Genomic DNA, 13,154 nt, shown 5'->3' with positions numbered 1-13,154 from the left:
ACAAAGTTTTTTTTTTTTTTTGTACCTTTACCCTTTATATATGTTCTTTCTTACTAGTGTATACCTAAATGAAAAATCTTTTTTTCTTTTGGGTAAAATTTGTAAACAATTATTTCCTAAATCTATTCTATATTACGGTAATCGGTAATTTGATATCTTAGTATCTTAGTTAGAATAAAAAAAAATTGATTTCCCACCTGGTGTATGTAGTATTGGAGCCCCATTATTTTAGATTTGCATTGCATAAGACGGACTCATTTAGGAGAAGTATTTTCTACCAAGATTTTTTTTATTTTATGATTCAATTTCAAAACTTTTAATTAAAAATGGAGAAGCTCTATTCATTGTCACATACAAATAGTTAAATTGATACATATTACTAGTATTTATTTGCTTTTATATTTCACATTTCATTTTAAATACTCAATTTAATTAAAATTAACTTTTTAAAGGTTGATGACTGATTAGTTGTTCACTCATGTGACAATGGAAGACACATCTGATCCACCTCAACTTCTACTATTATCATTTTATGGAAAGAATTTTATTTTATTTTTTATTAATAATAATTTTTGGACCAACTTGTTTATACTGCATGTAATCAACTGATAATTGAATTGTTCGACCCTTGATTTAAAACATACATATCCAATTGCGAAGAATATGTACTTCATGACGATGAGCAAAAAGAAATTTATAATTTATAATAAAAGTTCTTCTTGCTAGACTTTTTATGTCATGAAATTTAAACATTTTAAGTTTTAACCTTCATATAATTTATAGATTTCATTCCTCTCGTAGAATTTCATAATAATAACAATTTGTTAAACATATTTAACAAAATAAATAAAAAAATTAGAGGATTAAAGGGGCCAAAAGAAGCCCATATTAAACCCACCCAGACCGGCACACATTCTTGTCCAGAGCCGGCCCATTAGACAAGAATATCTTCCTTAGGGATATACTAAAGGGAAAATTGTATATAATAGCAAATTATTAATTCAAATTAAATGCTATAAATATACTTTCATTTAATTGTACCCTATAGCAAACTATTGTTATTTTTGCCACTCTCCCTGGTGGAATCTCGCTCGCCACTCTCGTTTGGTGGTATTTTCACTCGTCTCTCTCGCTTTTATACAAACACAAATTTATAAAATATGTTTGTGTTTGTATAAAGCGAGAGGAAATTGTATATATACATATATTTTCGTTCCCCTTTCTCCCCTCTCCCAGATCTCGCTCGCCACCCTCGCCTCTCTCGTTTATACAAACAGAAACGAAATGTATAAATTGCACTTTTGTTTGTATAAAGCAAGAGAAAATTGTATATACACATGCAAATACATATATCTTCTTCTTATACACTTATAATTATACAATACAAATATTTTCCTGCCCAGTTTTCTTTTGCCTTTTTCTCTTTCTCGTTTTATACATACACAAATTATACAATTGATCTTTTGTATACAACTGCTTTCTTTTGTATATGTATAGTGAATTATACAACTGTCTTCTTTGTATATGTATAGCGAATTATACAAGTGTTTTTTGTATATGTATAGCAAATTATACATATATATGTTTGCTATGGAGCTCAATTATGCAAACTTTGTTTTAGCATACAAATATGAATTTTGTGTTTGATATATGTGAAAATTGCTCTATACTAAACATTATTGAGCAACTTTCACATATAGCAAACATAAAAATCATATTTGTATGTTATAGCAGTAGTTTGTATAATTTCGCTCCATAGCAAATTTTATGTTTGCTATGGAGCTTTTGATTTGTATAATTCGCTACAAACATCCATTTTTATACAAATTGTTCAGTTTTGTATAATTCATTTATACATTGTAATTTGTATAATAAGATTTGTATTTGTATAATTATAAGTGTATAGGACGAAAATATGTGTATTTATATTTGTATATACACGTTTCTCTCGCTATATACAAACACAAAGGCATTTTATACCGAAATGTATAAAATGGCTAATTGTATACCGAATCAAATGGCAAAAGAAGGAGATATTTACTGCGAATTACAATTAAAATAAACTATGACTATAACATTTGATTTGAATTAATAGTTTGTTATTTCATATAATTTTCCCAACATTATTTAGGTGGGTTTTGTTTGTTATAGCATATAGTTTTATATGGATATAAGGTAAAAACATAAGTGATTAGATAATTAAAATTTCGAATTGCGATAATAGCGTGGAGCAAAAATCACGAGTTCATTCGATGAATATGTTGCTTGTCAATTGTAATGATAGTAGAAAAGGATTATAATGATTTAAAATGACAAAATATGTCTATCAAAAGTACACAATAATACACTTTATACGAAGATTATAAGATAGTTTCACAGTATATAATAACATTGTTGTTAAGATTATTCTTTTCTATGGCATTTTTATCATATCTTTTACTTTGAATTTTTCTTATAACCTTTTTATTACGACTTTTCTTGAGTTGTGGGTCTACTGGAAACAACTATTTTATCTCTCATAATGTTGGAGTAAGATCTGCGTACACTACATCCTTCCTAAATCACCTTTTGAAATCACACCAAGTATGTTACTATTATTGTAAGGTGCATAATAAACATTCTAGAAATGGTGATGGGATCCAAACAGCCACACTTTGCCATAGACTTTTCCACTGCGATGCCTTTTTTTTCTTTCTATGTTTGACTGCTTGTCAACATTATATATGTTTATACAAACCATTTATGCAGCTCAAACTTTATACAGTATATATAATTAGGAATGCATAATCTAAATGAAAATAACAAGTTATATGTGTGTTAGACACAACACACAATGATAAATGTGAAGTTTATAATTAAATAGTTTTCAAATATATAAAAAAATGTCATTCCATTTAAATAGAATAGAAGTGAAGAAGTATCTTTGTACAATGACACAAAGCCAATTATTTGGCTTCAAATATAAGCAAATAAGCTAGTCGAGAACAAATTGAAGAGACAATTGTCTTAGCTAGGAAACGATTGTACATACGATAGTCGATATAATAATTAAATAGTGAGATGTAATTTTCTCTATATATTTGTAGAATCATCATAACTTGCTTCTTCTCTAACAAATCCGCTCATCTCTTATAGAAATCATAAGGATATGACTTTACCATAACAACTCTATTATTAAACTCTGTAGGATTCCATCTAACATTATTAAAATTGGCTTGTCTTAATTAATTAGGCACGCAATCTAATCAACATTATAGTATTAGGCATGCAATCTTATCAAAATTAAAGTATTAGGCACACAATCTAATCAAAATTAAGGCGTAGTTTTGCTATAATCTAATAATGATAGAACAAAATTCAAATAAAATTGCAATTACAAGCAATGGAAACATAATTTAGAGACTAGCTAGTAGGTACAAAATATTTCAAATTATATGCAAATTGAGAGGAACAATATCACAACTTTACAACATATACTATAGCTAGTTTCCATATTAACTTAAAATAGTACTCCAAGCCAACCCAAAAAGAAAAAAAATACTACTAGTTGTATCAATCTTCTCAAGGAACTAGAAGTATAACCTATACTAAGTAGACTCTATCTATACACTAAAGCACAAAATCTCTTCTTTTCTATACTATAAAAAAAAGAAGTATATATACTAGAAAGTGTGCTTTAAAATTTTGTTACTTCAATTTTGTCTCCACTTCTTTTCTCCTATGATAGGTTGTATCAAATTGGGTCCTCCGACTTGGGCCAGAAGGCCTCACACAATATAAGAGTATCCCTAACTTCCTTTTATCTTTTCAGCTATCAATACGAGACTTTCTGGGATTCATGTTCCTAGATTACCTGCAACAAAATCTGGTAATAGTTGAGTCGGAAATCGCTTATTCCCACTCTGAAAATCAATGTTTTCATATCCCATTCTATTGTAATGACTCCCCATTTCAGGCCTACTTCCCAAGTCATTAGAAAGGTAATTTTGTTGGCTCACTGGCATGGCTAGGTTTTCAGAAGGAGGAAGTCCTAAAGTAAGAGAGACACCATTATTTCCATGAAAATTCGCGGTCATTTGTTGATCATGAGGATCAAACCTTCCAAAATCTCCCATCGCGTATGCTGCCATTAATGGATTAGTAAACCCTTTATTTGATGATTCTCTAGCTTTGGCTTCCATGTCAACAGATGAAAGAATACTACTTGGAGAAAACTTGTGCATGTCATTTCTTTGCTTTTTGGCGTTGTTTTCAATATGATCAACAGTAGTAGTAGTATTATCCATGTTGAATGAACCAAGGAAGGAGAAATTGTGAGCATGATGAAGTGAAGCACCTGCAGTAGGGGAAGTTGAAATAGTTGAGGTAGAAATTTCTGCTTGAGTAGTAGTAATACCATCTTGTAATAGGCTGCTAGTAATAATTGGATGTTTCTCTTCATTTGGAGCACTTATATTGGTCTCTTTGTTTTTGTTATCTCCTGAAGTATTAGTACTGTTTTGTTCTTGATTCTTCACTTCTTCCAAGTACATTTCTTCTACCATTGGCTTCCATAATCGAACTCGAGCATTTATGAACCAGTTAGAGACCTGCATTTTCATATATTAAGGATTTTTTATAAAGAGAAGAAAGGAATTAATCCAAGAATTATAGTAAAATGTGTGTCTAAGAACCTGGCTCCTTGTTAGCCCCGTTTGCTTAGCAAGCATGATTTTGTCTGAATCCTTTGGGTAACTGCAATATAAAAATATATTAAGAAAAAAAAAACATTTTTATAGTTAAAAACATACTCCTATATTAGAGAACTAGAATGGGCGAATTCAGAATTTAGAATAATGTGATCTTATTATATACATGCACATATTTTATTTTTTGTGTGTATGCATATATAGTTTGAGTTAAAAGTAAGTGTCTTTTTAACCCTCCAAACGAAAGTTTCAAAATAACTGGCGTGGCTCTAAAAATCACTTAATTTGTTCCTAATGGACATGTTAAAACCATATAAAAGACACTTAAAATATAGGACGCAAAAATTGGTTAGAATAATCAATTATCTATCTACTACTCCGTAGATATTTTTCACATTGTCTGAAGTGAAATTTTTCAAAGAAATAAATAGTTTAGGAGTACTCACGGATGAAGAAAATGCTCGAAAAGCCAAGCACGAAGGACAGAGACAGCTCTTTCAGGTAAACCTCTTTGGGGTCTCCAAGCATTTGGTTGCATCATTCCTAGCTGTTGCAGCGCGCGTTGTTGCCTTAGATGATGGTCCACAAATTTGAGTCTTGAGCCTTCGATTTTCCCTACTAAGCCTTCCTCTTCACCTAAACTCTTGCTCGTCGCCTTTACTTGCTCAGCAATTGCATCCTTTAGGCATCTGAATTGCTTCGAAATTGCATGCAAAGCTAATTGAGTGTATGATTTGGCTGAACCAATTCCTGCTACTTGCTCAAATGATGATACAATTATTTGCATTTGGTGATGGTACTGTCTGTACCTTTGCTCCACCTGAACAAAAACAAAGGTAATATTAAACTTTTACCATTTTACAACATGAAGTTATCTTATGTTGGCTACTATTGAAATTAAAGAATTTTATTTCAGTTAAAAGATCATATTTATATTCCAAGTGAGAAATAAACTGAGTAGTATATTTTGTAAACCATCAAATTTTTGATAGTCATTAGATAGAGGACACATCTGAGTGGACATTATGCGTGGTGTAAAAAAGGTGAATAAGAGATAGTGGTTTGAATTTTGGTGCAGCGGAAGACATTTCAGGTTCGTAGCTAACTTTGGTGTATTATCTTTATAGCTTTAGTTGGACCCGCAGAAGAAAATTTAAGAGCCACACATTGTCAGTTTGTTTTAATATCAACAGAAACCGCAACGTACGTGATTGGTCTCTTGTTGGAAACTCTTGTTCTTCAACTAATTAACAAAATCTGTACATTTCATTTACCAACTACTATTGTTGCAAACATATATAAATCAACAGTTTCATCCATTCAATTTTTTATGAGAAGAAAAAATTACAGTTTTGAATCATTTGAAAATAAAATTTTAAATATATGTCGAATTCATTCAGTAGTTTTAGTCTTAAGAATCCGAAATTCATAGACTCAAAATTCAGGATCATACCTCTTCAAGCATGGCAAGAAGCTTGGCTTTTTTCATTTGAAGTTCTTGTCTTTGAGCAGTTGTAAGCTCAACAGCAACTTCATTTTTCTGCCTGCTGCTACTTTCACCACCACCACCACCAGAACTATTAGTGTTGACATCACTAGCCAAAGGCATTGATTCTTTATTCATTGAATTATCCTTCTTTTGATCATCTCCTTTGATGCTTTTTCCAACAATATTAACAACTTCATCAAGAAGCTCTTGTGCAGCTTTCAGATACTTAGATCCTAAAACCATGTTGCTAGTACTTCCATCTAATGTTCCTCTAATAGTAACATTATTTGTCCTTGGTGATGAGGATGAAATATTGTTATTGAAACTAATTTGCTGTTGTTGCTGAGGAGAAAGGCTTAGAGATAGACCGCCTTGCTGTTGTTGCTGCTGTCGGTGTTGTGGTGTCGGAGACACCACAATCGGCCTCTGAAACGCCAATTGAGACGCCAAGTCCGTGGTGATCCCGCCACATGACGTGGCAGAAACCCCCGTCGACGATGGTACTATCACCTGCTGAGAATGATCTTGGTTGTTCCACATACGCTGTAAAAGTCCATGATGATTGATCTGATCGTGCAAACTTACTGCCGGAAGAGGCACACCGACAAAGTGCTGCTGTTGCAGCGGCGCGTGTTGTATATTCGCATGGCAAAGCGCGTTGCTTCCTGTTGGTGAAGAATTCAGGAAAAGTAACTGCTGCTGGTGCTGCTGCTGCTGCTGCTGCGTGTCAGAAGTAGTGTAGCCTTGCATATAATTGTTAGGGTTCATCAAATAAAGCGTCTGAATATTATTATTATTACTATTCCCATGATTATGATGTTGTTGATGATCAGCTTGTATATTATTATCCGAGGTTCCTTGATAGTACATATTTGCAAAAAAAATTCTTTCTTCTTCGGATTTCTCCTTTTATCTATAACAGTACCTGCAAACAGAAAGTAACAAACAAGAAAAAGCTTCAAATAAGTCCTCACAAACATTTTTATAAATAAAAGGAAGGGAATTCTTTATAGTGAAAAATTAAAATTTGTTTACAGAGATCTTCAACTATAAATAAAAAAAAAAGGAAAATGATATAAAAGAAAGAGAAAGAGATGAAAGGAGCTTTAGCAAAAAAATCAGTCACTCACACATACACACATGTAACTAACTGTCTATCTTCGGGTGGTAGCTCTCTAAGCTTTGAGAAGTTGCCTTCTTGTCAGACTGATCTATATTTTTCTCTCTGCATACTCATCTCTTCAACCACAAAAAGGAAATATGAATAAAGAGATGTGGGGTTAACCCCCCTACCCCCTTTCTTCTATCAACCCACCCACTCCACACTACAGGACAAATTAGAAAAAGAAAAGAAATTGATACTTCAGATTTTTTTTTATTCACTATTTGAATAGGATAATAGAGAGTAATAATTAATTATTGAGACTTGAAAGTTGAAAGGTGCGTATTTACTTTTTTTTGTTTCGGTAGATTGTGGAGTGATGTAAAACATTTTTGTTCTCCTATAGAATTTATGGACAATTCATAGCTAATTTATTTATAATACGTTCCAAGCTAATTGAATTTTCTTATAATTCATCTTTATTTTGTAGCTAAATAAAATTAGTATAGAATTTTTTTATTTAGTTACAAAATTTTATACATCGTCAATTTCTTATTTGCTAATACGCTCCAATTTTAATTTATTTGTACTATTTTGATTTGACACATAATTTAAGAAAGTAAAAAAATATTAAATCATTTAATCAAATACTTCAAAATATTTTTTAATATTGTAATATTTGAGATTTATCTGGAAATTTGGAATCAAATAGTTGCTAAATAGGAAAAGAGATTTTTCTTTTAAAAAAAATTGACTAAGTAATGTGATGAGTAAGAAAGTCTCTCTTTCTTCTTAAAAGTTTTCTTATATTAGCGTGACGCAATGGTACAACGTAAAGTCACAGGTAAATTTGGCTCCAAATTTACTAGCGGAATGGATGTACAATATAGCTTGTGCATATGTTAAAAGCCTATTAATATTAGTACTAAGGAGAGTGACAACAAGTCAAACATTGACAAATAAAAATGAATGAAAAAATATATTTCATTATTCACTCTTGCAATAATAACAGTAACATATTAATATAATTTCATAAGTGAATTCTGACATTACTATTATATTTACGAGATGAAAAAAACTATTTTCGTTTGAAATAAAGGTGTGTGGTGGGAAAGGGGTATTTTAAACGAGGAAACGTCCACTCCGACCACAGGTTGGGTAGGTAGGTAATAATTGATCGTATAAGATGCCTTCCCTTTTCTTTCATCCTACTACTACTTATAATTAACTTTATTTAATTTATTTCTTTAATAATTTAGTCCTCTTTTTCTTACAATTTATTTCTTTATTAATTTAGTCCTCCTTTTCTTATATATATATGAACTCATATATAATTTATTTCCTTTAGTTTGCGGGAAAATAATGTGTATCACTAATTTATCTGATATACTGCTGTCAATTAATATTATTATTAGAAATATTAAATATGTGACATTAAATTATTTAACTTTCCTTTTATTTTGGTTGAAACTTAAACTTTGACCTTTATGATCAATGCTAGATTATTTAGGTAAGTACTAATTAATGTAATACCAAGAAAAATCAAAGCCCACTCTCTAGAAGGAGGACCAAGAAATGAAAGTAGACTGCTTTGTGTATTGAATATATATACTTCCACCATTTATTTTTACTTGTTTAATTTTAATTTTTACGGATCCTTAAAAAAAAAATGATTGACATAAACATTTTATAACAATACTCCTACTAATGGATGTATATCTTTTGGTAATGGAAAAAAAATTGAAAAATAAATAATTAACGTTGAAGGTAAAACATGACTTCTTAAAAAAAAAAATTTAGTAAATTTAATAAGTAAAAGTAAACGAAGGTAGCATTAAAAATAGACTTTCTGAGATAATAACAATTAGTAAAGTGATTAATTGTGAAACCAATTGAAGTAAAATGTACTGCTAATCTTTATTGGTTTCATCTAAATAGCTTTGTTCAGATGGATATAACTTAAAACTTATGGTACAGTATATATTTTTGATGTCTAATTAAGTACTATACTAAATATAACTTAATTACCTAAAATCCTTTCAATTTTCCGTACTATCTAATCCATTTAATGGTCTTAAGACTTTTTGGCTATGGTGCCCACCCTCAAGCTTCGTAGGCCTTAATTAATTCTCATCTAATTTTGTTTGCTGAACGCAAATAAGATTAAAGAAAAAAAAACACTAATTAATTCATATTTGCATCAAAATATCAGTTTATTTTTCTACATCACTTGAGTGAGAAAACATCATGATATGGCTGCTTAGGCAAACTCTTGCCAGATTATTATTATCATTAACTTTGGTAATGAAAAACATGTTTGAATGTTCTTACTATAAAAAGAAAATCTAAAATTAGTTACGAACTTCATTGCTAATTTAACTAAACAGTGAGGGACAGGTGTCTTCGCGAGCCGTTGCCTCTCAACTAATTGTCTAGTCTTTTACATTAGCTTCTCATGTACTTAGTTTAGAATAACAAATTGATCAATATTTTAGTTTATCACTTGGAGTCAAGCTTATAGTATAAAAAAGAATCAGTGTGGGCTACACCTATTATAGGAGTGCTAGTCCTGAGTTCCTGGAGAATATGAAGGAAACCAAGGGTATAAATGCCCTAATTAAATACAAAACTAGTGTCATATAGTGGCGAATTTAGAATTTTTAGAACATGAGCGCATCACTAAAGAGTATTCCGTGGAAACTAATCCCTAGTCCTCAAGGTAAACCTTCAACCAAGTGCACCGCTTAGTCTTATTGTAATATGGATACCAACAGATAATGTTATACAAATTTGAGAAAATATTGCGAAAAATCACAAATGAATGTCCTTCAATTTTTACCTATAAATTTGTCCGTGGTGCTAGGCGTACATGACCCTTTGAGACAAACAAAAACGACCATGTGTTGTGACTTGTGATGATGATAAGGCTGATGGTCCTCATCAATAAACAAGGATTTTTTCATTTTTAATAAGAATAGTTCAATTTGAGTTTTATTATGTACAAAAAAAAGTAAAGTTACTTAGTCGGACCTAATGAAAGTAACAAATGTGGATAGATGGATGGTCCCAAGCGGCGGCGGAGAGTATAATGATTTAATTGAAGGAAATTATGACTCCAAATTTATAGGCGAAGTAGACATGAGTAGTCTGATCCAAATGACTTTTTTCGGTTTTACGTTCGGTGTCCGATTACCTCCGAATTGTTGTGCACGGCAGGGTTCGGGACGGCGTTCTCAACAAGACTTTCTCCATGTACAGAGTTTAAACCTGAAATCTCTTATTAAGAGTGAATCGGTCGCACCATTACACCACAGTCCACGTGTTGGTTGATCCAAATGACATATTAATTTGTTGAGTTTGACTTTTCTGTTGAGTATATACATAGCAAAAGTTTGACTGGTTCTATTTAAGCCTCCACAATAGAAGACTTAAATCCCTCTCAGTTCACTATAGGATATGTGATTGTTGAAACAATATTGTATAGCTTTTAATCTTACTCAAAAGTACTACTGAACTATCTACTACAGTCTACAGGTAGTAAATGTATGACTTTTTTCTGCAAGCTGATCCAATAAATACCTAGCTACATATCCAACTTGACAAAAAATAAATTAATTCAATGCCTAACTTCGAGGCTTGACATTTTGAAACGTACGATATCCAATCAAATTAAACAATGCCTTTAACTTCCAGTTTAACACACAAACAGTTAGTACTTCCTCCGTTTTTTTATAGTTGTCATGATTTTCTCTTTTTAGAGTAAAATGATAAGAACTTTTACTAATATTTTATGATGTATTTTTTTATCATATTGTGATATTTAAAAAATTGCAATTTATAGTACTTTTTGTATAATTTTTTGAATATTTAAATTTATTTTTAAAATATAAAATTAATGTAATCTAATTTAACTTTGAAAATTAGTCAAAATTGACTTTCATCAACCTGACAACTAAAAGGGACGGAGGAAGTACAACATCAAAAATTTGAAAAAACTAATACCAAAAGGTTAAGTTTTCAATTCCTTTCTCTAGATGGATTGGCTACTTTTTTGAAGTTTATATGTTGATAGAGTTTGGAATATACTCCGCTGCATTATACTCTCACTATGCAGGGTCTTGGGGAAGGATATATCGGACCGACCACAAAAAACTATATATTATATGCAGTACTATCCTACATTTAATTTGTAGGAGACTTTTGAGATATGTTTTAGTTTCTTTCAACTGAAAACAACGCTGGTGTAAGTCAGGTTGATGTATAGTCTATGAGTTTAATTCCATATATGACATATATAGTACGTAATCAATTTGTCATGTACAGGACAAGGTCAACTTTTCATTAATCCAACACCTTGATATAAATTCTTGAAAGCCTGTAAAGGAAAAAAGGCAGTGCGGTAAATAAAATATTCGTGCTAATAGGGTTTAGGGAAGAGTTACTTCAAGGGGAATGATATATACAATTATCCTTATACAAATATTGATGACTGCTTTCACGATTTAAATTTGTAACTTATAAATCACACAAAAATATTACAGTTACTTCAAGTCTGCCTTCAAATATAAAATTGAAAATTAAAAGAAGGGAGCTGATGATGCTGCAGATAACATATTCTTGAATCTCTAATGGAGAATGATTATATATCAGATATATTCTATTCTTAATAATATCTTAATTTTCCACTGACAGATAAAAAAGATCGTATCTATGTATATTTATGTTGCTATCGTACAAGGACATAGAAACGTGACAATTTGCATGGACCATTAATCAATTTAGAGGAAAAGACAAAGGTTAAAATATTCCAAAATATCACATCCCAACACTCAATTTTTACCTAGTTCACAACTTTATTGAAAGAATCAGATGTAAACACAAAGTCCTTTTCTCATCTATTTTTTTTACTTGATATAAATTACACATGCGCCAGTCAGCTGACTCCTAAATATATAATTACTGTCCTATATTTCAAGTATAAAATACAGGGATGATTCTCAGATGATCATTTAACTACTTTTTACTTTTCTTTTTTATTTTGATTTGTCATAACTTTCTCACATAATAATTAGGAATAAGGGTCTGAAAAATATCCCAACTTTGGTCGGATTTGTTGTTGCGATACTAAACTTTCATGAGGACCTATTACCTCCCTAGACTATTTAATACTGTATTTTTTACCCCCTGAACTATTTAATAGTGTATTTTAAAGGTATATATGTGCCCACGTGGACACATTACTATTTATAATTTTGCATTATTTTTTATGTCCACGTGGGCAAATATATATGTTTAAAATACGGTATTAAATAGTCTAGGGAGGTAATAGGTCCTCATGAAAATTTAGTATCGCAACAACAAATTCGACCAAAGTTAAAGTATTTTTTAGATTCTTATCCCTAATAATTATTATAATTGAGTGACCACCTGAGAAATAACTTATAAAATATGATACTCATGATCAAACAATGTTTAAGAACCAATACTCCTCTATATTTTTCAATTGATACGGCCAGTACCTGTAACTGATAAAAAAAATTTGATATAATGAGGTGGAATATATGGACGTGCAGAAAAATTCAAGTTTTTTAAAATATAATTCAGTGTTTTGTGATGCCAAATGTGCCACATCACTTTAAATCACCATCAACCTCGTGATCTATTGTTTATATATATATATATAAATAGTAAATAATTATTGTATAAAATAAAGGTAGTTGCTCAATTTAATTCTTATTGCATTATTGTATGCGACAGCATTTTTTTTCCAACTTTTTTGGTCAAATTAATTCTTTTAGACTGGACTTTATTATTCATTGCTCGTTAATTGAAGCAGAAAAATATGGATAAGTCAGTATGTTTATTAATTTCAATG

General features: G+C 30.7%; 1 protein-coding gene across 2 annotated transcripts; it reads right to left on the bottom strand.

The window, feature by feature from the left end:
• Positions 1-3,329: 3,329 nt before the first annotated feature.
• Positions 3,330-7,461, bottom strand: LOC125807420 (BEL1-like homeodomain protein 7). Of its 2 annotated transcripts, none has more exons than XM_049487130.1 (5): positions 7,318-7,461; positions 6,142-7,102; positions 5,135-5,508; positions 4,674-4,734; positions 3,330-4,589 (listed from the first exon to the last, which is right to left on the bottom strand). In XM_049487130.1, the coding sequence occupies exons 2-5, from the start codon at positions 7,045-7,047 to the stop codon at positions 3,837-3,839; spliced, it is 2,094 nt and encodes a 697-aa protein (XP_049343087.1). In that variant the 5' UTR covers positions 7,048-7,102; positions 7,318-7,461; the 3' UTR covers positions 3,330-3,836. The 2 variants fall into 2 exon arrangements, with proteins under 2 accessions (XP_049343087.1, XP_049343088.1); XM_049487131.1 differs by having other exon boundaries at positions 7,308-7,455.
• Between the last annotated feature and the right edge of the window lie 5,693 nt (positions 7,462-13,154).

The sequence above is a fragment of the Solanum verrucosum genome, unplaced genomic scaffold, assembly GCF_900185275.1.
Source record: "Solanum verrucosum unplaced genomic scaffold, falcon-dt-bn FXZP01000183.1, whole genome shotgun sequence".
Classification (NCBI taxonomy): Eukaryota; Viridiplantae; Streptophyta; class Magnoliopsida; order Solanales; family Solanaceae; genus Solanum; species Solanum verrucosum.
Note: the sequence above shows the minus strand (reverse complement) of the source record. Positions and strands in the feature narration are given on the sequence as shown.

Bases quoted from the DNA above. Each gene is read 5' to 3' on its own strand.
- LOC125807420 (XM_049487130.1), bottom strand. From the start codon at position 7,047: ATGTACTATCAAGGAACCTCGGATAATAATATACAAGCTGATCATCAA. The intron at 5,509-6,141 runs GTATGATCCTGA...GTTTTTGTTCAG, and splicing joins TTCTTGCCATGCTTGAAGAG to GTGGAGCAAAGGTACAGACA. The intron at 4,735-5,134 runs GTGAGTACTCCT...TTTATATTGCAG, and splicing joins TTCGAGCATTTTCTTCATCC to TTACCCAAAGGATTCAGACA.